Source organism: Eubalaena glacialis, chromosome 7, assembly GCF_028564815.1.
Source record: "Eubalaena glacialis isolate mEubGla1 chromosome 7, mEubGla1.1.hap2.+ XY, whole genome shotgun sequence".
NCBI classification, from domain to species: Eukaryota; Metazoa; Chordata; class Mammalia; order Artiodactyla; family Balaenidae; genus Eubalaena; species Eubalaena glacialis.
The window spans coordinates 79,380,418-79,407,670 of NC_083722.1; the positions used below are offsets into that span (position 1 = coordinate 79,380,418).

The window sequence follows — 27,253 nt, forward strand, 5'->3', positions numbered from 1 at the left end:
AGCCAACTGAACTGCCCATGCTAACCCATTTATATGCAGAGTCGATGGCAATATTGATCATACAATGTGAAGTTGCCCTGTGCTAAATGGCAGAGTCCTTGAATTCTTCTTATAATCTTATACTGACAGACAATTAAGAATATACCTTACTTGGGTAAAAGGACTCAAGGAGATCAGGGACCTTATTTGTGTAGTTTCTGTTGAACTGCACATAGTAGGTACTTGGTAAATATTTGTTGAACTAATTGCTAAACAGGTGAGCATTAGTTAAGTCCTACATAATATGGTCTGTGGCATTTTTTTCCCAGGGTCTTCTTTCATTTCTTTTCAAATAATCTGAATAATTTGTAGGCAGGAGCAAGAGAGCTTAGTTTTTAATCTCATCAACAAAGAACCTTCCAAAGAGAAGGCATTCCTTTGGCCTTGGTTGTTGGCATTTCAGATGTAATTACATTTTTCACCCTAAAATTTCCCAACGAGATTAAGAGCCAGATACAAAGTCTCCTTAACCCTCTGCTCAAAAGTTTGCACAAGGAGCTCTGCCCACTTTTCATGGGATTTCAGAAAGATGCCAGCTGCTGGCAACCATGAATCATGAAACACAAAGGACTCATAATCTCCTGGAACATACCCTGCTTGCACAATTCCTTAAGAGTCTCTCTAAGAATACACCAGAGTCTGCAAGCATGTACTTGCTTTTCTGCAGGTAAAGAAGATGCAGTATTGCCTTTTTCAACAAGTTGTATCCAATATTTCCTTTATCTATTCTGGATCAGTCAAGATAAGAGAGTACAAACATCTAGGAAAAAAGGCAGCTTTAGCATTTTCTTTGTAATTTCACTTGCCTTCTGGCCTCTGAGTTTCCCCCGACTTCACATTATGGTGATATTTCTTGTAATGACTGAAAAGTTTCAAGCTTCTTCGTGCATCTAATTCCAACTGGCTATTAACTGTGCTAGTTTATTGGAATTGTGTACTGAGGGCTTTTGAATCTGCAGGCATATGTTTTTGTTGCCTAGATCATTTGCTTGACCCTAAGAAAGTTATATCCAACTTACTCCAGGCAGGGGCCTCAAGCATGAAGACCCCTAGGGAGACTGGTTCCACGTGTTCCTTTGGTCACGAGTGTTGATGCCAAATAGTTTCAATGGTCAGACTGGTGCTCAGTGCCCAACCTGATTCAGGAGATATCCATTAAGTAAACTTCTAGGTCTTTATAACACATAGTAGATACTTGATAGATAATTACAGAAATACTGATGCTGCAAACTGTAAGGGGTGACCAATGAAGAAGGTATCAGAGGAGGTGGTAGTAAATAAAGAAAATAAAGAAGAAAATAAAGACAACAAGGGCTAGTATTTATTGAGTGCTTACTATGCACTGGTACTGGGCTAGCATTTCACATCATTATCTCACTTGATCTTCATAAGAACTCAGTGAGGGAGGAAAATAAGACATCATTTTTCCCACTTTCTAGATGAGGACACCGGGGCTCAGAGCAATTAAATACTGTGTCCAAGGTTACACAGCTATTAAGGGGCAAGCCTGGGAAACAGAGCTCTCACCCTCATCCCATGGACTCCTCCTACAAGCAGGCTGGACATTTTATTCACGAAAAAGGAAAGAACAAGAGGAGGAAGATGAGGTGAAATCAGGTATGAGGAGAAGGAAGATGTGATCTGCAGAGGAAAGTCCTGAGGTGGAGAAGAGGAAAATGATGAAGCCTTTGTTGGCTGTCATCATGATTCTCAGAAAAACAGGCCCATCTTCCCTCTCCCATGAGAGGGGGGCTGGGTGGGGAGTGTGAAGGCTAAAGCAGAGATCTGAAAGGGTCACCTTGGGGATGCAATGTGAGTCAGTGCAGAGAATCAGGAGTCCCGGTGAGCAGCTCTGGAGTAAGACACACCTGGGTTCAAATACCAGCTCTGACATTCCTGATCTGTGTGACTTTGGGCAAGGAACTTCCCTGCTCTGTGCCAAAGTTTCCTCACCTGGAAAACAGGATAATAGTAGTACCTACCACATAGGGAGAGGTGAGGACTGAACAGCGTGACCAATGTGAAAGCACTGAGGATGGGGGGGCGTGGAAAAGTATGGCCCACCGAGTCACGTGCAGCTTGCCACTGGTTTTGCATGGTCTACAAGCTAAAAATGGTGTTTATCTTTTTAAACAGTTGGGAAAATATCAAAAGAAGGATGTTCTGTGATATATGAAAATTATATGAAATTCAAATTTTATTGTCCACAAATATGGCTTCTATTGGAATATGACCATGCCCATTCATTTCTTGCTGTCTTTTACTGCTTTTGCATGGAATGGCAATTGAGTAGCTGCCACTGAGATGCTATGTGGCACTCTCATGGCTTTGCACTGCTGTTCAGCCCACTGCAAATGGCAGTGAGGCAGTGAGAACGTGACAGCCTTTTGAGTGACATGTGTATCATCCATCTGTGTGGATAGACATTTTCAAAGATGAAATACATAAAATACCATTACGGAGCACTGTTTACAAATGAACATCTGCAAAAGATTCTGATGACAGAGAATACTAATGTTGAACACCAATTAAGTGAAATGTAATCTCTCTCCAAAGAATCCAATTCTTCTCATTAGTAGACATGTTATTACAAAATTTACACCCATTATATTTTGAATCTCATTAATGAAAAACTTGTGAAATTTTGCTTTCTTTCTTGTTATATAAGTACTTATATAATATTCTTGATTTTGCCTTTTGGCCCACAAAGTCTCTAACGTTTACTATCTGGCCATTACAGAAAAAGTCTGATGAGCCTTGACTTCGGAAAGTGGCCAGTGTGTGGTAAACAGCACAGGAGCGGAACTGCTGGTTCTCACCTCTGCTGACATCATAGCCCTGCATCATTTCCATCATGAAGGCAACTTGGCTAAAGGCCCCAAATTCTCCTTTATAGGTCTTATTCAACACTGGGCATATATATCCCTCAAGTTTCAGATAAATACTGGATAAAACATAGCTGCTCAACCATAGTAAGGAAAATAAAAGCTTAATGGTGGGGCTGGGCTATGTGCCTTCTCCTTTTCAGGCCCATTCATTCGTTCTTTTTGGCACAGGATTCTGCCAGCTCCTAGTTAACGATCTCAAACAATGGTGGTAGCTCCACCTGCTAGGGCAAATAGCCCATCCTGAAGCCCAAAGAGACAGCAAGTTGCAGCAAACCTTTCCCCAAATATATTCCCCAAATACATTTTCCCCAGATAGAGTCTATATAATTCTAGATGAGGGTCTGGGAAGAAAAAGGTCCATGAGCAATTAAGCATGGTAGACCCAGCCAAACCTCTCTTTCTTTCAGAATGTGACAACTGGCCTGAGGACACTAGCCCATCAAAGGCTCTGAGAATGCCTGCAGTGAAGAAACCTACTTGATTCTGTTTAATCCAGTTTTACTCAAACTTGTTTGAACATAGAATGCTTTTATTATAATTTTAAAATAGTATTTCTTAATATCCAGTACCATCAGTGCTCTGATGAACATCCTTAGGGAACTATTACCACAGCGGAAGGAGCAGCTGACCGAGAGTCAACTTTTTTACTTTGTAAAATAGGCATGGTGCTACCTGCCTGCTACCCTCATAGAGCTGATGGGGGATCAGAAGAAAATCAGAGACAGACGTGGTCTATTTTCTCTAAACTGGCGAGGGAGCTGTGTGAGACAGAAGTGGGAGAAGTGGCAATGTCAGCCCTCAGAACTTTGAAGATGTTTCTGACGATGAGTGGACGAGGCATGGTGCAGTCGGGCTGAAGGCCTCCCTTCAGCCTCCCCTGCCCCCAGAGTGATTTTTGGGAAAGCAGTGATCATCCCAGGGGGAGATGGAGAGAGCCCGTCCTTCCCTGTTCCATCCCATGCCCAAGGTGAGAGGCATGCCAAAGGCAGACACCCAGTTACATAAAGCTCCTAGAAGGCCTTGATGGGTGGGAGTCCCAAGCCTCAAACCAGGTGCTTGCACTCTCCCACAAAGTGTGGAAACAGCTTCACAGTCTGGCCTTGAAAACACGTTAGTGCATTCATAACTTAAAGAAAAATAATAACAACGAGAAAATTCATCTGGCGTGTCTCAGCTTGCACTCTCACATGCAGTAACCGCCTTATCTGACATATCAGATTTCACCGAGACCCAAGCCTGTTGTGCAAGGAGGGACAAAGATTACTCTTTGGTTCCGAACACTTCCTCATTCTCCCTCTCTCGTCTCCACATTCTGCTGACAACTGTACTGAACAACCTCCGAGGCTGAATCGAGTTTCTGATCGGCTGGTGGACATGCTGTCAGTGGGGCAAGCCATTGCTCTCTCAGAAGAAAACAGGTGTTCTTTCATTTCCTAGTGTCACCTGCCTTCGGAAAGAGGAGTGCAGAAGATTTCCCCTGACATGGTTTCCTCGTGCTCCCAAGCTAGTGCCATGGTGCCAGGAGATACAAGTATAAAAAATAAACAAAACCATAAAAGTAACCAATAAGAGCAGCAAAAAGCCCTACAAGCAGAACCTAATCACAACCCAATGCCACGCAAGGGACAATGGGGAGACTCCCTTTTTAATCACGGAGGGGTTTTTGTTTTTGTTTTTGTTTTCTGTAGAGGGATTTGTACAGAAACTCCTCTCAAATAATGCAGTTACATCAGAGATCAAGGTGTGTTGAAAGAAGAATGGATGCTGGGGAATAAGCAGGGCTGCTAACTCCACCACATGCTGACTCAGGGCAGCCACAGGCATCCGGGCTACCCGGGCTGCCACCTGAGTGCAGAACAATGAAGCCTCATTCCGCTGTCAAGAACCAATGCATTGGGCAGTATAACTACCCCCCTGCTCCGCAGAGGGCTGTAGTATGCCCACCCCAGCCTGCAGAGGCTCTTCCCACTGCCTGATGAAGGGCAGAAATCAAAATGATGAACCGATTTCAATTTGTCAATGTGGAAAATCAATCCTGTGGCACTGAGTAAATAACAACCACCATATAGCCTTTGCTACTTTCAAGGCTTAAAGCAACACTTAAGAGTGGTGGAACCAGTATTTGAACTGGGTCTGTCTGACTCCAGAGCCTGGGTGCTACCAACCACTTAGCACCAAAGACTGTGCAAAGTCAGATTTGTCTCTGTCAGTTATATATTTACATGACCATATCTGATAGGGAAAATGTGCTTTAAGATGGTACTTTCTCTGAATGAGGACTTTAAGAACTTTTTTCCTGATTCCTCATTAAACTTTCTGTTTTTTGCAATGAACATAAAAGTAATAAATGGCGAAAATAAAGCAGTGGCTGTAAGGAGCTTAGAGTATTCCAGAGAAAGTGATCTTTGTAGTTTTTGTTTCAGAGCCTCATCCTACGTTTTCCTCTGAAGGACGAAGGTACAATGTATGCCAGAGGGGTCTTCAGCCACATATGGATATTTGTCTTTTTATTCTGAGTTTAATAGGTTTCATGAAGCAATGGTCTTTTCTCAAAAAGATGATAACAAACTCTTCTACATCCTTCCGGGAGCTCTGTTTCCACCACTCCGCACATATACACAGTGACTGAGGCACTAAGGACCTGTGACCACTGACACAGACATAATAGGAGGGGCCAGACTTATTAGGACACACAGTGGGGTAGCAAATGAGCCAGGCTGATCCTCAGCCTGTGGAAAGCTCCCTGAAACTGAAAGAAACAGCAGGCCTCCTCCTTATGCAGATTCAGCATCTCAGTGATTTTGTTACCATGGGAACAGGTCTGTGACAGGGAAGGCAAGTGTGGCCTAGTGTTTATGAGGGCAGGATCTGCATGGGAGAGATGGGGGCAGTTTAGACAAGGGCCTGGCAGGAGAGAAGTTTCCGTTGCTTTATGCTGTTATTCTTAGCATTTGCATTATATTTTCTGGAAAACAAAGCTAGAGGGAACGCATTACCATCCCAATGTCTCTGATAGACACGTTCATGGGGAAGGGACCTTGTGGCCACCCAGGCAAAATGGATCCGTAGTATCTGTTTCATGAGATCATCAGATAGCCTAGTGGGCCCGCACGCTTCCTTCAGAGATCATGTTCCTCTGGGAAGGCATATATGGGGAAGGCCTGAGGATGGAGTTAAGACCCATCTGGGCGTGGTCAATGGCTTCTAGTCAACTGGCTTCTAGCCAATTGCCCACCAACTGGACGGCTCCCCAAAGTGGTGTCTACTCTCGGTCTACAAGTCTAGGAATGAGACCTATGGGTGATCTTCTGGAAGAGAGGGTGTGTAACATTTTGATGTCCCAAGCATAAGACAATGTATGGGCAAGATTGTCACAAATGGTGATGCACGTCTCTCTGGCACCTGGTAATGTCCGGACAGTGCTAAATGCCATTGGCTCCTCTCTCCGTGTTCTCACCCATGGCTGGATTTCCCAATGTCCACTCAGCTTATTATTTTTCTTTTAGTGTTCAGTTTCCATACCCCTCCCACCCATTGATATCTGTGTCTCAGATTAATTTTCACCAGATGTGAGTATCTGAACTTCTCCAAGATTTGTTACTTTCCCTTCATGATCCTAACCTTTGGGCCATTTGTGTGATTTCTCTGACCTCCCTAGTGTTTCCAACACATCCCAAATTAGTGTCATCTGCGACCTTCCTCCACATGCTCTTTTCTCTCCTTTACAGATCATTAATAAAAAAGGTTAAACAAGACCAGACCAATACAACACTCTACAGCAAATGACAAAGGGGTGGGAGAGGCTGAAGAGCTCCCTGTGAGCCAGCCCTGGCACAGGAAGGATGTAATGTAATGCAGCAACACTCCGCTAGACGCCTCCCGCCTCTGGCCCACAGTCATTTATCACCACTGTTTGTTTATGATTTCTCAGCCAGATTTCAGGTCCTTAGAGTGTGGTCATATCCAAGCCAACATACATTGCTTTGCCAGGTAACCCTTACAAGCTCCAGAAAAACCCATAAGAACTTATTTGCTGCGCTCGATTCTGCTTAAAAGCTTCTCCCCCTGCCCCCAACCAAGTCCATCATACTTGAGAGCAGAAAATGGTGGACTGCAACATCAACACCCTTTTCTCTCTTTCAGTTCATCAGCTCACAATTGGTCATCAAATATTTGTTGGCTTTTCATATTATTCACTCGATTTTTCTTCGAGCTGAAAGAGACACCCTGCTAGACATGGACTAATCCAGAGTCTCCAGCAATCAAACCTTCCTTTGCTAGACCTAGGTGCCATTATAATCAAAAGTACTAAACAGGGTGTGTTTTTAGGGTAACGATGCTTTAAGATCTGCTAGAAAATGTGTAGCTGGCTCGTATAGCTTTGGTCATAAAAACAGATTTCGCCTTTTGATTTTCCTTTCTTCTGTCTTTTCTCTTATCCCCCAAAGTCACCCATCCCACAGTATCAACTACTTTCTTCAGTTGGCATATAGAGTCTACTCTTCTGAGCACAGTTGCAATAATAACAGTGATATTCTCATGAGGACTGGCCTCACCGTGCATCAGACATGGCTAGGCATCTCATTCACCTCGTCTCATCTAATCCTCACAACAGCCCTGGAAGGTGTGTATAACCTTCTCCAAATGAGGAAATCGAAGAGCGGAGAGGGAACAACACTTGCCCAAGGCCACCCAGCCAAACAGTCTCTGGATTCAGCCCAGTCCAAACCCAGACTGGTTTGAATCCAGAGACCACACTATGAGCCACACTGCCACACTGTCACCCAGTTTCTCATAGATTAGCGGTTCTTCACCTTTTCTGAGTCACTGGCCCCTATGAGTATCTGTTGAAGATCACAGATACTCTCTCTCCTTGGGGGATGCGCACATACCCACATCAAAGTCTGTTAACCATGTCCAGGGGTTTGCAGACCCTTGGGGGTTCATGAACACCAGCTTAAGAATCTGTGTACTACTCTAAATTCCTCCAGGATAGGAACTATACTTTCTTCACTGCCTCAACTCCAGTACTGAGATAAAGAAATTTTTTTTTAATTTATTTATTTATTATATTTATTTTTGGCTGTGTTGGGTCTTCATTTCTGTGTGAGGGCTTTCTCTAGTTGTGGCAAGCGGGGGCCACTCTTCATCGCGGTGCGCGGGCCTCTCAGGGTCGCGGCCTCTCTTGTTGCGGAGCACAGGCTCCAGACGCGCAGGCTCAGTAGTTGTGGCTCACGGGCTTAGTTGCTCCGCGGCACGTGGGATCTTCCCAGACCAGGGCTCGAACCCGTGTCCCCTGCATTGGCAGGCAGACTCTCAACCACTGCGCCGCCAGGGAAGCCCCAAGAAATATATTTTTTTTTTTGAATGAATTATTGATTGAAAGAACTTGGGGTAGGACATTCAAGCTGTAGCTCTGAAGAACAGCGTTACAAGCCTGAATAGAAGATCTAAATATATAGATATCTTCCAGAGGAGCAGAGAAGCCAAAAAAAAGAAGGTAAAGGGGGAAGAAATAAAGCAAAAACATTTTATTTCACCCAGGAATTAATTCTGCAATTGGAAGTAGGCAGAGTCCTTGTCAATGGTGGTTCTGAAACATCTAGTAGCTACTTCTAGTTACTTCTCACCCTAACTCCTGAAAACTGGTTACCGAAAGCTTCTTCTGCAGGAAATAATATAGTCGGAATTTTAAGATAGGAGCCAAAATCTCACAAGGTTTGCCTTAACTGACAGAATTCTTGATGACTGAGGATCTTAGGAAAAACTGCAAGAACCAATGGCATCTTCCTCCTTTTCATCCTTCTACAACTTTGGGAGCTCGGTTTTTCTGTAGACCACTGTGCCCACATGTCTCCCTATTCTATGACTGCTGATTTTTCTTCGCAGTCTTTGATATTCAATTCTCTCCTTTTCTTTAAGAGTCAGAGGAGGCACACACTCTGGAAGTTGGACTCCAGCTATGCTTTAAACTTGACAGCCTACACGTCACTGCAATGAGAGGCCAAAGATTCCCCTGATGAAATACAGGCAAACGGAAAACAGGGGATCAAAAGTCTGCCTTTCCTTGGCCAGTCTGACTGGACACCTGGGGAAAACAGAACAGAACAGGACTCCTACTCAGCCTTCAGCCTCCAATAATGGTGTGTCTCAGCATTGACACCCAAGGTAGAAATCTGGAAGTTCTTGATTTAATCCTCTCTCTTAACTCTTCATCAAAGTCCTGCTGACTTCACTTCCTAGTCTCATCTCCAACTTATCCACTTGTCTGCATCTCCCCCACTGCTCCCCTGGGTCAGCACCATTAATTTTTTCACAAATGATGGAACAGCCCCTACTTCTGCTCTTCCTGCCACGACAATTCAACCTCCACACAGCAGCCTGGGTTGTTCTACAACATAAATCGAATCATGTCATGCCCCTGCTTAAGATCCTCTAATTTTCTTTTCATTTTTTTTCACTTTTCTTAGGCTAAAACCCAAACTCCCTACCTTGGCCTAAAAGGCCTTATATGATCTGGCCCTTCCCACTTCTTTATCTTCATCTTACTGTCTTATTTGCTACCCAGAGTTATGGTTTTAAGCTCCTTCAGCCCATAAAGCTCTTTCCCACCTTCGGCCCTTTGCTAAAGTAGGTTCCTCTTGTTAATCTCAGTATCTTCCCAGTTTCCATCAAAGCAATGATCAAAATGTATAAGGTTTCCATTCATATATTTATATTCTTATGGTCTGTTTCCCTAAACCAGATTGTAAGACCAACAGGGTAGCAACCGTGTCTATCTTACGCATCACTATTTTCTCAGCACCTAACCAAGAATTTAACTTTTTAATGAAAGAACAGATGAATAAGTGAAAAATGACTGAATGAATGGATAAATGAATGAAGGAAGGAAGGAAAATTCTTAGGAGCCAATGGCACAAGGAGGAGATGTATCAGATCCTCAGTCATAGGAGATGTGGGTTGAATCAAAAACACTAGTTGGTATCCTGGTACAGTTGATGTAAAAGAAAGCCTCCACTTTGCAGAGACATCAAGACTTCAGCTGAGGAGGCTGAGCACAGGGAGAGCAGGATGAGCACAGGCCTTGTGCCCAGACCTTCTCTGCTAAGAGAAGGCACGAAACGTAGAAACTTCCCAGCCACAATAAAATACCTCCTTCCTCATTCTTCCTGAGAGGAGGCATGCCAGGGAGTTCCACGGGCCTTCGAGCACTGTTTCTGTGTGTGCAAAACCCCCTCCTCAAGCCTACGTGCTCTGTGACTCATACACACACTCACTATCCACGTGCTGGTGGCATAGAGCGACAATTCTTCATTTTGACAGGACGCATCTACTAGCATCATGGCCCTGGGCCAAAACTTGTTAATGCCCACATCTGTATTTTTATGAATCAGGTCCTAAACATTTGCATATGTTTTCAATGTAGAAAGACTTACTCCTTCTAGTGGTTTAAGAAACAAAAATGATCTTGTGTTCCATGTCTGCTCAGTTACGAGAGTTCACAGGAAAAGCTCAAACATTCAAATGTCAAGGCAGATGTGGCACTAGATCTCGCAAGGTCCCTCACTATCACACCTCACTGAATATTCACAAACCAAAGTGCCTCTTGGGGGTCCAAGGAAAGCACCTTCATTCAGTGGAAATGCAGAGTTATTTGCTGACACAAATGATTGCCACATCAAGTGGATTTTCCCGAAGGAAAGGAATGGAGAATTAAGCAGCTGCTTTTCCTGTATTTTCAAAGCAAGACAGAAAATGCAGAAGGGCTCCAAGAGCACACTTTCACAATCAAACTGGGGGGTGGGGTAGGCAAGGGGACAGTGGTTGAATACACATTTCACTGATGCCCATGAGGGCAACAAATTGCTGGAAATGTGACCCTATGGGGTCTCTGCAAGAAAACCAGAAAAATAAGGTAGGCCAAAGGTAAATTCCAGCCATAAGAAAATAGGAGTGGGGATGAGCCAACAGGGAGGGGGACTGGAGAGGAGTTGGAGGCAGAGTATAGGAATATATGGTGGATCTAAGCAGCATGGACTACATAATTTGTGGGGCACAGGGCAAAATGAACTGCGGCGTGCCTCGTTCAAAAATTATTCACAGTTTTAAGACAGTGACAGTAGAGCATTAAACCAAGCTCAGGGTTCTGTGGACTACACAGGTCACATGCTGATAATGCTGGGCTGGGGCGTGAGGTTTATGGGGGGAACGACTAGCTCTAGGGGCTGTCAGAACTCTTTAGAAAAGCAAACTTCTTCCAGCCCACTTTGCTCTCAGAAAACAGCACCCTTGAAAGATCACAGTGAGACAAATAAATCATGCCTGGGCTAGTATCTAGAGGTGCCAAAAAGGGGAGGAGCTGTCAGGTTTGTTATGTTAATTCCAATTTGTTGTAATTTTTGGAGCAACTTTTCCTAAATTATGATTCATTTCAGCACCAAAACACTAGATTCAAGTCAGGGCCTTCTGTTGCTATTATAAGCATATTACTGATGCCTAGTAAAATAACTTCTTGTAATGTTTCTTTTATAAGGGCCATAAATCAAAATATTCAAAACAGTTAATTTTTAATGTGCCACTATTATCCATCTTTAGTTATAAATTTAATGTCTCCTTGGGCCCCACAGATTGTAATGCGACTCAAAACATGCAACGGCTGTTCAGCAAGAGAAGGTTCCCCCAGTATCTCATTATTTAAATCCTTAAGATATGGTTTTAAAAGCCTGAGGATATCTGAGCAAACTTGTTTAAAGGAGTCATAAAGAAAGATAAGTAGTTTTCCTCAGAAGCCTATAAAATTTATTACAGCATATAAAGCAGGATTATATATTGACTAATTTTCAGAAGACATTTGTTTTCCGGGGTACATGGCGTTTGGGGAAATTTCATGAAAGAATAAGGAGGATGGGGATTTAACACCATTGTCTCCATCTACCCTGAGCAAAGCAAGGCTGTCTATGGGCCTTGGCACCAGTTCCCCCCTGAAGACGACAAGGTTCCTATCTGAGGGGATGGCAGGGCGGGTGTCAAGAATCTTGTGAAAGAGCAATAAAAATTTTTATTATTCAGGAGGAGACGCAAATGCAGCCCAGTGTCCTAACACTTATGATAGCAGAAGCAGCTCCAAAAAAGAGCCCCAAGAAGGACTTACACTTCTCTAGGCAACCCCCAAACTCGTAGAACCTTCCTTTGCCTACCTATTCCACACACGTTGTGGGCAGGTTTCACATGGTCACCCTTTAACATTATAAAATCTTTACTTCTCATTTAAAGTTGTTTCAGGTCAATTTACATATTTATTAGCTTTTCTGTATGAGTAAATGCAATGTTTCTCTTAAAGTTTTTCCTAGATAGGGAGTCTCTCAGACAGAATCTTAGGAATTTCTCTGGTTTCCCTACCTCCCCATATTGATAAGCTTCCCTTTGGAACCACTTTGCTTCTGGAAGAGTTAATTCCAGTGTTGTTTTCCACTTTACCCAGGAAAGGGAGAAGAGAGGCGATAGTCTGATGTGACCAGGAAGCAGGTTCTACTGGCGGCAAATGGGTCCAGGAAGTGTTACATTTTTACTATGTGGGAAGATGTTGTAAAGGAAAATCAAACTCCTGTGTGTTCCCTAGAGGACTAGAGAAAGCAGTCCTCTGACTCACTGGTGGGACCTGCAACAGGTTCAACTGAGCAGTGAAACACATCAATGAAACTGTCACCCACAGGCAAAACACACCAGTTACTGTTTTAAAATTCGTGTGAAGCACCACTGTTAAGGAATATGAAGGCAAGACTTGGAGAAGGGCACACCTGTTGAGTTATCCCAAAGAACTGCCTCTCTAATCACAGACCTGGGACATTTCACATTTGTCCCAGAAAAAGAACGGCACATTGAGTACTTTTTGACTGTGGCACACAATCTACCACATTTTTTGTTCTGAACACAATGGCATATACAATGTCACCAACTTCAACAGCATATTCTACATCACCATAGGTATATTCAACTCCAGAGTGTTGCAACTTGGTGTTATACAGCCTGCAGTATCCTGAAGAGATGTGATTCCCAGCAGCAAAAGTCCCTAGGTTCAGTGTTCCATTTTATAACACACAGCAATTACACACACCACTATTCAATTATAATGCAGATAGCCCAGAAATAAAGAGTGGGTTCTTAATAGCTAAAAATCAGCCTTTAACAGAGCAAAACCCTCTGAAAAATTCAATGCATGAAACATAACGCAAAACTCCACAGAAGCTCAATTGTCAAAAAACAACAGATATAATGCCACTCATGATACCTGCCAATATTAATATTTCTATTCTAATTCACTTAAAGAGCTACAGTTACCCATTCACCATTACTATGCCTTGATCCTTGTGTTTTCTTCAGAACTGCCATAGAAGAGAGTACAATCCATTAAATGGGCTTCTTAGAGATGATAGTTTCAGCTCCATGAAGATAAACAGTTTTATTTCCCTTATTCCTTGCGAAACATGTGACACAACCAGAAGGACGTGAGAGTCACACCATACTGGCATATCTGGTAAAAGCAAGCAGTTGGCTGAAAACCACGACTGGAGAATCGTGACAATTTCTGAGTCCACAATCATGCCTTAAAAAGTGTGGATAAATCCTAACCAGGGCATAGTTTACATTTTAAATAACATAAAAACATTCGACTCGTGCTCAACCCAGCCCCAACAAGGCAGCACAATAATGTGGTTGCAGGGAGGGGGAGCAGGAAGGAGGGAGCTCTTGGGGGTGGTCACAAAACACAGAAGCAAACACAGGGCACACTCACAAACATCAGCAAACACAATTGAGCACACATACCATACCACACTAGAATGCAATTTTTAAAAGAAAAATGATATAAAAGATGTTTTCTCACCCCTCAAAACAAAACTGGAACTTTGGTTTACAGGCCCGGCTATGCCCATATGCCCTCCTCGTCATCCTGCGGCCGGCCCAGGGTAAGGAGGTGCACGGAGAGGAGGGGAACACCGGAATGAAAGAAGAGAAGGTTAGTTACACTGTGATGCACTACAAAGGCACACTGATCTTCACTTTGTTTTTTAATCTTAAAGAGCAAGGGAAAAAAAAATCCACAGTAACTTAAGTGCCACATCACTGACTTGTCAAATACATAACTGAGTTTTGTATCTATGGCAACCCCTACACAAAAACATTCCACCCACCCAGCTCTGAGTCTGTGTCAAGATTGGATTAGAAGATTAAAATTAGTCTACATTAGCAGATGATTATTTTTTTGGAAAGCATGCAATCTGAATTGCATATGCCTAAGGAGTAGATTAAACCTTTTAAGTAAGCAGAGAAGTAATTATAGTAACCAAATACCCTTAATTTCTCTTAAGCTTAAAGTATCAATAAAGGCTGAAGAAGAATTAAAAAAAAAAAAAAAACAACTCCATCGACTTGGGTGGAACAAACTCCTGTAGCATGCGATAATTCACATTGGTTATTTCACAAAGGCTCAAACATGCTGTGATCTTCTTGATTTGTCAGGTTCTATTTTGCTCTCAGCATAAAAGAGGATGTGCCCGCCATGGAATGATTATACATTTGCATGGAATGATTATACAATTGCAATCAAATAAGTTTCAAAGCAAAGAGAGTAAACTTTCAATTCAGTAAAATGCTTGTAGAAAGGAAGTTTTGTTTAACTTAAAATTGTGTCCAACTGTGGATAAATGGAAACTTATTTGGTCTGAATTCTTGTTGAAAACGTTTCCAGAATGGTTCAGGACATTTTCCTCGCTTAGTGAAGAAGCCGATAGGTAGGGAAATTGAATCTTTGCAGACAGACATATATCCACCAACACAAGGTCCTGTTTTGAACAAGAATTCTCATTGTTTACTGCAAGGATAGAAACAAAGTGTAGAAAACTGCGTGGTTCATATCCTCATCTCACACATAATTTGGGAGCTGTGTCTTTTAACAAATCCCTGACGAAACCAGGTTTTCCCATGATTTGCTTTTTGTTTTGAAAACCTGGAACAGGAAAAACAATAACTTGGAACATTTTCTCATCATATGTATCCTTATGGCTTAAGTTGTTGTAATATTAGGTTGAATAATATGAAAATGTCTATATTTGACCATTTTTGATCTAGAAAACAGCAATTTCATACAGTTCAACCTAATATTGCCGACAGGTCAAGGTAATTTTCATCTACTCAAGAATTTAGATCTGTGGTCTTTGAAATGAGTTTTCAGATAATTTCTTCCCTTTGTATTTCTGTAAATTTTATTTTGTGCATTTAATAATATTATTCTGATAAAAGGAGTTCACCAGACTGCCAAAAGGGTCTGTGGCCCACAAAGAATTAACAATGCCCCACTGATTTGAGTCAATCAAGTGATTTGCACAGAGTCTGAATTGGACAACTCAGTATGAATTTGTACTGACAGTTTGGATAGTAATATTCTGGCAAAAAATAAGGTACAATTGATCATCTTAGCTGGGTCTTCTCATGTAAAATTTACCTGTGTTTATTTATCACTACACAGTCTAGTAATTGCTCCTGGCAATAAACTTCCCTTTTCCCTACATAACTTGAGAAATATGGATTTTTACATTCATTAAACTTCCTCTCAGTTCCTGGAGAAAAGCAAAGTTGATGTCCTTTTTTATGCTAATTAAGAAGGAAAGTCTACAGCATGGGACCCTCAGGCATCCGCAAATGGATTTCAAAGGGTCTAGCAACCCCCTGTAATTCAATGCAGAATGTTGTAGGTATGTGTGTAAGTATATATCTCTGGATGGAGGTCCTAGCCTTCATTTTAAGGTTCCTGACCCCCACAGTCATGGCTACAGGAAAACTCCAGGCTCAGAGTCACAGAACAAAATAGAAGGTTTTCCCTAAAATGCAGCCCACAGCCCCTGCTGACTGCTTCTAAATGGCTGTAAAATCACTCTCCTTACAGAGCAGTTTATTTCATTTTGTATTTAAAACCCAACAGCATGTATAGATTCAGTCTGTTTCAAATCCATTCATAGATGATTTAAATTTTAAAAAAGAAGAAAGAAACAGGAAAGAAAGCCATTGCCACCAAAATATACCACTATTTTCTTAACAGTGAAATGTGGTCTAATGCAAATCACTTTTAGCAAATTAAATATATTAAAAAGTGGTAATTAATTATGACTGAAGCAGACAGGAGTTGTAGCTCGAAAATATACACTGCCAATATCACTACTGTGCCTCGTCCACCATAGGAATAAAAAGGAGCTCCCAGATGTCGAGGGTTATTAAAAGCCAGATGTTGAGATCGACGTCTTATATGATGGTGAATAAAATAAAGAAATATGACAGTCCAATATAAACTTTGCTAACATTTAACATGGCAGAAATGCGGATAAATTCTTTCAGTGAACTCAGAATATTACGCATTTCTTTCAAGGTTTTAGTTTCTAAAGTTTAAAGTTTTTAAAAGAAAATAGAAAGGGAAGTGGTGGCCATTTCTGTTCTCTCTAATCTTCAAAGTTTAAACATGAATTGACCCTAATCACCAAGTGATCTGGGTCAGAGTGAGTGTCCGCTTGGGGAATAAAAAACAAAAATGCAGGAGCTAATCAGAGACGGAGCTCCAAGCATTTCCAAACGTTCGCAGCTGTTTGACTCCTGCACTGCCTGCACCTTTGTATGCAAATGTTAATTTGCTCAGCAACCTTACTGCACAGAAATGTAAATCTGGGGACCAAAAAATAAGAAACAGATAAATGTCACTTGATCCCTAAATTCATGCCAAGTTATTTAGAAATTCTTGGAGTTTTAAAATGTATCTATCAGGCCTGGGAGAGTCTGTTTCCTTCCCTTGTTTTTCTGTTTTCAAATCGACTTTGCAGTCGGGTTTCTGGATGTTGCCTGGTGTTTGCTCCCTTGTGTGTTCTCTGGGAGTGATTGCTATGCCAGGAGTTGCCAAAATATCTGGATGGGAAGAAAGCCTCTCTAGTCCATCCGTCATCCGCCTGCTTTTGTCCACAGCATCTGGGGATGGAACATCCAAGGTGGGCTGAAGCCCAGAGCATAGTGACCACAAAACACAGCAGATATTGACGAGGGGGGAGGCTTAACTATCAAATAAACTCAGGATGTATCTATGGCTCCAGAGATGATATGAAGCCATGATGGAAATCCTGCAGTCCCAGATGCTGCGCTCTAATAGGGTTCTCTAAATACTGAGATAAAACAAAATCCCTCACCGGATGGGCTGCTCGTGGGGCTATGTTGATGACAAGATCTAAGGGCAAAGTGACTGAGTCATCACTGACAAGACAGGAGACTTGCCATTGTGGGGGACATTTATTAGCCCCAGCAAAGAAGGTCTGGGAAGGAACTCCATAATATGACATGATAAACGGCCCAGTGTAAACCTTTAATTGGTCTTTATTTTGAAGTATTAGATATAGCCAGCAGGCAAGCCCTGGCCCATCACAGGATTTTTTTTTTTTAAACATCTGCAATTTTCTTTGAGTTGATAGCTGGCTTTTTTCCTGAAATCAAAGGACTAGGTTCCTAATGGGGACCTTACTGTCACACTTGTCCTGGCTGGAAATGAGAATGAAATTATGGAAGCATCACTTTCAAATCAGCCTACTGCCTCTGTAAGAATTCAGCCAGCTGTCTCTGCCAGGAAGTTCAACCTGGCGTCCTTGTGGAAAACGCAGGGAGACTGTCCTGGTTACTTACAGGGTGTGGCATGGACAGTCACCAGACCCACCCCTACTCCTACTACAGTTCATGGCTTCTCTGACACTTTCTGCAAACTTCAAGCCCCAGGACTCTGCAAACTTTGGCCACGCAAGCCACAAAAGCAGGACCATAGCGCGGGATTTATGATGTGCTCTGCGCCCGGGTTTGAGCAAAGCAACTCCTCTTGGCATTTCCAAACTGCAGGCTTGGCCAGAATTGGCAAAAGAAAGCATGTGTAAAGGAAAGCAGTGGGCGTGAGCCTGGAAACGAGGGTATTGAGCCTCAAGCCTCGAGCCTTGTCAGGGCACTAATGTGTTTTCTCTCAGGGTCAAGTCCAAACCTTCCCTCTGGAAACCTCCCATTTGTTTCTTCCACTTCTCCTGCCTCCTAGAATGCTTAGCCCATAAATGGATGTCTCTGTTCAGGTGATAAGGTCAGGAATGGCTGTAAACTCTTACACGATTTGTATTTGTTACAGCCTGTGTGACCCATTTGCAGACAAGTTCTCCCAAAGAATAGAAAAGTCCTATCTAGATTCAGATACCTGCTTTGTGTTCTGTTTAAATATAAATGTTAATTTATTTCTGACCTGGGCTAGAAATGAGCCGGGGGGTATTAGCACCAGCTCCAGCTTCGAGAGAGTGTGATGGCTTTCCAAGTTTCTTCACTAAGTCTCACCAAGACACAGTTATGGGGAAGCTCTTTGTGCAGACAGGGAAAGGCAGGCTCAGGGAGAAAGATGAGGTAGCTTGCTAAAGGACACCTGGCCAGGAGCTGTGGAGCCGGGATCAAATTTCAGTCTGTCTGACCACAAAGGTACACTGTCCTGACATGTGAACTTTGAAGCCACAGAAAGAAGCCTCATTTTGGCCCCAGAAAACATCTGATGGTTCTGCTTAGCTCAGCTCTGAAGTCCTTAGGACTTTGCACTGCCCTTTTGCAAGCTGTTGATGGTCCTGGTTGGAGCTGGATGGTACAACTTAGGTGGGGTCTCTCTGGCTCTTGGAAGAAAGAGAACCTCACATGCACACAGCGGCTGTCCCTTATAGGGCATATCAGCAGCACCCCAGCAAATTTCAAGGTCCCTGAGGGAAAAGGTGGCACCTCCACTCCCTTCACACTGCCTCACAGCATATGTGGGAATTTAACATGTATTTTCAAATGAGTAAGTATATAAGGATCGGTCCTTGCTTTTCTGAATGACTCCACTCCACTGAGAGAGAAGGCTGCCTGGAATCCAGAGTTCCTTAGGGCTGCCAAGATCGCGTTTACTTGTTTCTCCCCAGAATGGTTCCGTCCCCTTCTCATTGTACTAGCGGCACTCCTGATTTATTCTTCTAACCTGAGTTGGAGAAAGCTGAACGCCACTGGCTAAGGGGCAACATGATGGGCGATATCCATGTTTTAAAAGACACATGGGGTTGTTTCTCAAGGGAGAGGCAGAGGCTGCAAGCCGGTGCAGCCTGGTTGGTTTTCAGCAAGTCCACCTCACAGGGACCCCCTGAGGCAGGCAGCCATCTCAGTCTTCTTTGTGGGGCATTCTCCTTCACTTCTAATGTGGCATCTTTAGGCACTTTCTCAATTTTTTGGACTATCATTATAGGGTGACTTGAAGAAACTAGTTTTCTATTTCCTTCAAGCAAAAGTAATTCTGACAAACCAATCTCTAGTGCATGGTGCCAGCTCTCCCAGCTGAAAGATACAAGATACCCAGCTGAAGATGGAAATGCTGGAAGGCTGTACTTTGGCCAACAATATTTTTTTGGAGCCCAAAGTCAACATCTGCTAAAAGCTGAGCCACTGCCAGATAGCCATAAAAAAGGGGTGGGGTGGAGACAGGCTTTATTTTCACTCCCTCATCCATCAGTCATTAACGCTTGGCTTTGTTAAACAGAGTGAAAATTGTGTTTTTTTACACGATTATAGTTCTGCTGTTTCCTGGCTAGTGGGCAACCAAATCCCCTAGCCTCTTGACTTTTCACTTCCTCAGTTGCCTCAAAAAGAAAATGGGATCAGAAGACCCTGACACTTCATAGGGTTGCTGTGTGAATTAAACCGGAGAATGTAAATTAAACTACCTTGTAGACATTACAGACATATACAAATATAATTGGGCACACCATCCCTGTTGGTAGCATTTGATAGTTTGTCACTATTATAACAAATTACTTGATACTGCCCTAAGACCACAGGCAAAAGGGTGTATGTAAAAAGGATCTGATAGTGTATTAAACTATCCTTAGTTATTTTAACATCTCTGGGCTGTTCAAAGCTAGGGTTTATTCAGTTCATTAATATATAGATGCTGAAACAATTTTTAAAATGCTATTGTTCCATAAATAAGGTAGTTTTCAGAATCTGTGTGTGCAGTAATGTTTAAAGAATGTTTCCAGTTCTCTTTTCTGTGGTTCCCTATCTCCTGAGTGCTGCAAGTGCCTGGGGTATGGAAGACCAACACGGTCCTTATTACATCAGTTCAAGAAAAAAGGAGAGGCAACGGTGTTTAGCAATAGAAAATGGATTTCCCTGCTTCCAGACCTTTCAAGGTTGGCCACCCCCTTTCAAAAGGGGAGCTGAAGAGCTGCCTCTTAGACAAATGTGACTGGATTAAGGCAGCAAGTTGAAAAGGAATCAATGCTTCCATGTTGCCAAGATGAGTTACGTCTACAAGCTGGGGAGGGTAGACTGTGTCTGAAAAACCCCTGCTGACTCAAAAGATGCTGCAACAAATCTCTTAATGAAACCCTAATACTGCAAACAAGGTTTAAAACTAAGAGGAATCAGGGAAAGGGGAGAAAAACAGCTCTACCCAAAATAGAGTAAGACTGAAATCTTCAATGGGCTCAAATCTACTTTAAGGAAAAATCCTTTTCTAAGAGGAAGATCCTGATGCATTAAGCAGCTCTGCCTTCTTCCCAGACACGAAGACCCTACCTGGCAGGGTTTATCAAATCGTGCCCTCATGTGCTTACATGTAAGGAATTAACATCACACCCAGATTAAAGAGCTCTGGCAATAACCTGCTCTTCTGCAAAGCCAGCTGCCTAAGGGCTGTAGCAGCCCCGCCCCGCTTCCTCTCCTGTGGCTGTAATGGTTGGGTGAGCACATAACTGCTAGGAGAGGAAGGAGCAGTTAAATACCTCCCTCAACAGTTCAGACACTTGTCCTCATTTCCTTCCTTACCTGTGGCCTCACACACAGCCATGACAGGGTCATTCCAGAGCTTCTGCTCTTAAAAACAAGCAAACAAATAAACTGCCACCTTTATTTCCCAATGGTGAGAAACCACATATTCCTCTGATTCGTGTTTTAGTAGCTTTGGGGATTTTTGTTAGTCTTTGAGGGATAAAGAGAAAAACGACATCTGAGCTATCTTTCTACTTCATGTACTTAAAAAAAAAAATCTGTTGAGTTTTAAATACAGCATCTTCCAATCTACTTGTGATAAAAGGAGCATCAGAAAAGGGGCAAGTGAGCACAAGAAAAACAAATTGGCAATTATGTGTGCTGAAGGATGTTAACTAAACTTATTCTGGTAATCATTTCACAGTATAACCGTATAGCAAATCATTATGTTGTACAACTAAAATTAATACAATGGTAAAGGTCAATTATATTTTGATTTTTGAAAATTAATTTATTGTTTACAAAAAGAAAAGAGGCAACTGGCTCACAAGATTTAGTTCAAAATGCATTCCAGGATATCTTTGACTCCAATTCTCAGAGGACTGGCCCAAGAGTGGGAACAGTTGAAATCTCTGAACCCTTATCCCATCCAATAAACATCAGCCCAACAAGAGGTTTCTTCATGGGTTTTTGAATTTGAAGGCTTCATCCCTACTTGAAGCCAAAACCCAAAGGCTTCTTCCAAGAGGTGGTCCATGAAATTAGATTTGCAATGCAAAAAGCCTCTATCATCTCTTGTTCAGTCAAGCTTCAGACATACTAGCTTGGATGGGAAACTGATATTAAAACCCTAAGACATGTAACTTTTCTTATTAGGTTACTGTCATGGGGAACAAAAATTTTTTTGTTTGTTCTGAAACTATAGTAAGTTCTGATATGTGGTAGTTAATTTTTCTTCTATGTAGGAAACATGAAAATGTATTTACACACACACACATATATGTATATACAATGTATATTCAAACACGCACTCAGGGGAAGTTAGGGAGAGAAATTTCTAGTTAAACATGATCTTGAGAAATTCTTCCATATGTGGAAAAGTCCTCAGTTCGTCTGACATATAGCTATACATACATATATACACACAGGACACTATGTATACATTTATCCCACATTCATTTAACCTCAAAACATAAAATAAATTCTTTTTTTTTTCCTTCCCTAAGCAAAAGCTAGGAATAACAACTCTATATACAGAATCCATCTTCTGGGGGGCAATGGAGCAAGTTAAACCCCTCGTCTGTTTGTTAGAATTCAAAGGGCTGCACTTTGGCTAATCTGTTGGTGAAAGTGCAAGGAAAGCAGGGCATCAATCACAGAATCCCAACCAGCATTTCACAGAGAGGGCAAGTGGGGAATCCCAGGGCCTTGAGTTGGCTTTCTGAGAAGTAACAGGGCCCAGGGAGGAACTGCTGTGACTTCTTCCTTCTCTGGGCGGACAGTGAGACTCCACCAACTCCTGTTAACCAAACATAAAATTCAAGGCCCTGGGAGGAAGAGGAAGAGGAAGAAGAGAAAAGCAGTGGGGTGGGTGCGGTTACACGACAGATCTGGGGCCAAGAAACACATGGGGCTTGGAAATGTCACCTGCCTCCAGCCACACCTCCACGAGAACCTGATGGCTGGAAGTTCCTCTCCTATGCGAATGCTCTGCAGGACACTGACTAATTCAATCTGGGAGCTCAGGAGTATGCAGCATGGACAGAGGTGGGAAGGAGAGAGAGCAGGAACCTTGTTTTTATTTTCGGAACTAACTCTACCTTATGGTTTTTTTTGCCTGAAAGAAGAGGGTAGAGGGGACATGTTTCGAGACCAGAAATCTCAAAACCAACGTGGCGAGCATTGCAGCCTCTTTGAAGAGAGCATAGGTGCAGTCAGCATGGCGAGAATGACTGGGATAATTTCATTATATCTTAAAATACGATCTGTATATCTGTCTCATGACCACTAGTTTGAAAAGAAAGCCAAAGCTAGGTCTGGGTTCTCTAGTGAACAAGTTATTTGATGGCTTATGGGAAAATAACATGTGTCTCAAGCAGAATTCTATAGGAATTTTCAGCAGAAAATGAAAGCGGACATTCAGTGCTCTGAAATGTGTCCAGTGGTACAAACTCATGTTTCAGCTGAGAGCCAACACATGCTGGGACCACACAGTAAACAGGAGCAACAGAGAATGGACCAAAGATCACTATTTACATCTGCAGGCAGATTCTGGAAATTGCCAAGTGGAGTGGGTAATATTTAGGATTTAGGCAATCAAATTTCTAGCAATAGATTAGCAGAGTGGACACCCTAAAGCTGAGGATGCAAAATAGAAAACCCAGCTTCTGCCACAATAAGGTCACTATCTGAAAGGACTCCAATAGCCCTGGCTGATCTGATGGCAGCCCTGGGCCAAGTGAGGCATCCTCTACTCTGCTCTGGGGGCCTGACTTGTCCCAGGCCTTGTGTGTACGGAGGCTCATGAATGAGTAAGCAACAGAATGTGGATCCTGGCAATCCACTGCCAAGGGCCCGCTGTAACCTAGAGCAACTCCCCTCCTTCCCTGTGCCAGGCTCTCTACTCCTTGAGGATCTCACTCTGGTGACTCTAGGGCAGTGGGAGAGTTGTAAGAAGCCACATTTTCACTGGCACAGTGACAGCAGGAATAGAGAAGAGTAAAGGGCAAGGGGAAATGGGGGAGGATGAAATGAATGGTCACAAACAGAAGAATGGAAATAATGTCGATGAAGGCTGGGGCAAATGGGACGAGAACTGATGGGATGACATTTTAATTCAAATTTGGAAAATAAATCAAAATAAGAGAAAATTTGCTACAGTTGGACAGGAAAGGGAAAACACACATTTGCATTCTAGAGGAAATCGATATTGTAGCCATGCAACCATATTTAATACATGTGGTTGCATAAATATATCCACACTGACATCCAAGGAGGTTTGCCCACAGGGTACAGCACTCAGAGACTCAGGCCCTTCTCTTGGGCCTGTCGATTTTCAGGTGTGTGACTCTGAAAAATTAACAGCCTCTCTAAGCTCCAGTGTCTTTATCTGTACAATGGGGATACTCCCATCTGCCCTATTTCCCAAAGGTACTACGAGAACAACTCATTCAACAGACATTTATCAAGTGCCTACTGTGGGCCAGACAAGTGTGACTGTGCTTTGCAATATGTAACCAAGAGTATGAATATGACATAAGATACGACCCCAAATTTCCTTAATCAATTTAATAAGTCTTATGCCTCCATGCTCCTGGACTCCGCAGCCCTCCTTTAGAAGTAAGATTTCTATAAGTAAAATGTGAAATTTAAATTTCAATTGGGATCTGAAAGTCTTCAAGGTGCTCAAAATGCCTTGATCTTTCCAACCCCTGTGAGTGAGAATTTCCATTCAAAGAAAGAGGGAGAGAGAGGAGAGGGAAGCTCTGGGCTTGGAAAGTGGCCATATATTCTGGGGTTTCCAGTCCAAAAAGAATGTTTACGTTTTTGCCAGTTAGGCCCCCACAAATTAGAATCAGAACGGCAGATGCTTTACCAAACAGAGGTGCATTTTGCACACAAAAAAGCAGTAAGATCCAGGTCCTTAAAGACCCAACATCCAACTTGAGACCCAAGGACAGAAGTGTGAGTCCTGGAAGCCAAAGGGCAGTCTGAACAAGCCTGGCATTTTGAGTTGGCTGAAGTGTGGTGTTCACCCTGATGCCATACTTTTCTTATCTATGGGGTTATTAGTCCATACCTGGGAGCCACTGGAAGGAGATTAATGAAATATGACTATAAAAAGCATACGATGCCTAGAAAAATAAGTAAAAACTCTTGGCATCATGGTAAGACAAGGAAAGATGCTACTTAAAGAAAATGACAGAGAGTGACAATGACAGGTACAGAGGGCATTTAGGAGAAGTTGCGTTTCCACTGAGCTTTTCTAAAATCAGTCAGACTCGGTAACTTCAATAAAATAAAATCACTAATGAGTCTCCAGCATGTACTATTTATTCTTTGGTCTTAATTATTTCTCAAAGCTCACCAGTAGCTTGTGTCATGGGAAATATTTGTTGTCTGCCTCTGTGCCCGCTTCTTGGTTTGAAGGATTTCCTAAGGCATTACTGGTGTTTCTCTGAATGTTCTGCTTGAACATATTCAATGACTGTGGCTATCCTGGGGGTCATAGGCCACCAAATATTAACTGTTCCTTTCTTGGGTAGGGGGTCTAGGCTGTTGGACTGCCACACCCCACTGACTTCTCTTACATGTTCTCCATATTCTCTTCCCCTTATGACACTCATTTTCAATCTCTGAAGAGCCATGTATTTATGATTATCCTCATTTTCCTGGGTCCTCATTCTTGTAATGGCTCCCTTAATTCCAATCTATTGATTTTTTTGGTGGGATAACTCATTCTCAGATGTTAGAGTCTGAAAAAAAGTTATCCTAAGAAATGAACACTCTCATTTCTGCTATGCAAAGCATAAGGAAAATTTGCCTCAAAACTTCACCTTCTGGTGAAAAACACTGGTGGAAACTGGATCAGCCCTGTTTTAAACTGGGTAGTCTCTTTCTTCACCTGATACTCTGAGAACAGTATTTCTCAGAGCACAGATGTTACTAGAAAAGAAGAAGAAGAAAAAAGATTCCATGATCAAATAAATCTGGGAAATGCTGGCTTAAATAAAATTGGAGAGCTTTCTTTCTTATACGGCTTTATAGATCCTTTGATCTGTTAATTGTACCAAGACTCTCCAAGATCGTGTTATAATACACAGCACTTTCCCAAAATTCTCTGCCCACCAAATCTTTATTTCAAGACTTTCCTCATGGGACTAATGTTCCAAACGTTACTTTGGGAAATCCCAGTCTAGACTTATAACCCTTGGATTCAGTTTCTCCCAAGAAAGCAAAATCATAGTAAAGGAGAGAGGGATAGGGAAGAAATGGAAAAAGAATCTAACTCTGCAAGTACCTGGCAATACTTAAATTGAATTTCCTAAGGAAAAATGAGTTTCTCTGGAAAAGTAGAAAAGTGGCTGATTTTTTATATTTCTTCATTTTCACATGTATCTGACCTCTTAATAAAGCTCAAAAGGCAATGTCAACATTTTGTAGCCCCTCTTCTAGAAGATATAGTTGGTCAGCCTCATGGCCACAGGAAGGTCAGGGCTGGAAGATTCATGGGAAGGGAATCAGGAATCCCTGGAAGAGACCTTTCCCCTTTAAGTCAGTTCAATTAACATCAAGAGCGTTTAGTTTAAATCTCATCCAAATCAATCCGTTATTCAGACTCTAATGTTGTCACATACTGATATAAAGCTGTCACTTTCTCCAAAGAAGTAGTTCCACTCCATACATATTAGCATATATACTTACACAATTATGTGTAGCTTTTGCAATCAACTGGGAAAGACTTCCCAGCTGTTCAATAACTGTTACAGTCTGGGACTTACTTAGATTTATAACAGTGCACATATTGATAGATGAGTTGGTGAATATGAATCTCAAAATCCTGTATAGGGGAAGGCATCACTGTCCAAGACCTGGGATACCTAGTCAGAAAGGGCAACCAGCCCTGGGGATCTTGCCATCTCCATCATTGGAGTCAACCTATTCCTACCAGGGCTCCTAACTTAAGCCTCCTTCTCTGATTGAAAAAGTGCACCAAGGGAACTTTACAGCCTAGCTGACTCCAGTTTAAAACCACAAAGCTATCCTTCTGATTAAGGGTATTTCACTTTCACAGTGAACCCCACTGCAGTTCCTAAGTCATGGGCCCCCTAATTAAGTTATAACTACCTGTTATCTGTCTTTTTCTGATTGACAAGATCCTGAACAGAACTGAATGAGACATCAGACTTTTGCTCTAAACCAGATAGCAAACCCCTTGAATACAGGGGTATTACCCATCATCCTCTTCCCCAAGCCCAGCAAAGTGGCCAGCGTGGAACATGTGCTCCAAGTATCGGGTGAATGAGCAAAGACCCAGCAGCAGGACTCTAGTCAGTTGACAACCCCCTGCTCTCAGGGCCTGGATTTTTCATCTGTAGAAGAGGATGAGGCTCTCTGCCTCTATGTTCATGGCTTGCTTACATAGTTACTGAGATGGAGAATGTGAAAGTGGAGGGTCATCACCACCTTCCTAACAGTGCCAATGAGAAATGTGTACCAGAGGTCCTGACCACGTATGTTAGTCAGACATTCCTCAAGGAATGCTAATTCTTCTGTGGAGGGCACCACCCTGAGCAATTATTTCTGCCCCATGACAACCTCTAGTGTCTGTAGACAAACTTAAGAGGGTCAACCAAACAGGCAAGTACTCTAGTCTAATAATTAAAGATCTCTGGAAAGGTATCCGGAGACTAACTTTTGTAAAAAATATCATTCACGAGGAAGGTAAATTTGAACTGGTGCCGTGTTTCTAGCAGGACACATTAGTGTAT

The 27,253-nt window shown here is 42.4% G+C and overlaps 1 protein-coding gene across 1 annotated transcript in view; it reads right to left on the reverse strand.

Annotated features, from left to right (window-relative positions):
• ERC2 (ELKS/RAB6-interacting/CAST family member 2) overlaps nucleotides 1-27,253 on the reverse strand; it is a 940,128-nt gene that overhangs the window by 171,107 nt on the left and 741,768 nt on the right. Inside the window, exon 16 of the mRNA XM_061195441.1 lies at nucleotides 13,810-13,875. Within this exon, the coding sequence (XP_061051424.1) occupies nucleotides 13,849-13,875 (27 nt within the window). The 3' untranslated portion in view covers nucleotides 13,810-13,848. The remainder of the gene's footprint in view (nucleotides 1-13,809; nucleotides 13,876-27,253) is intronic.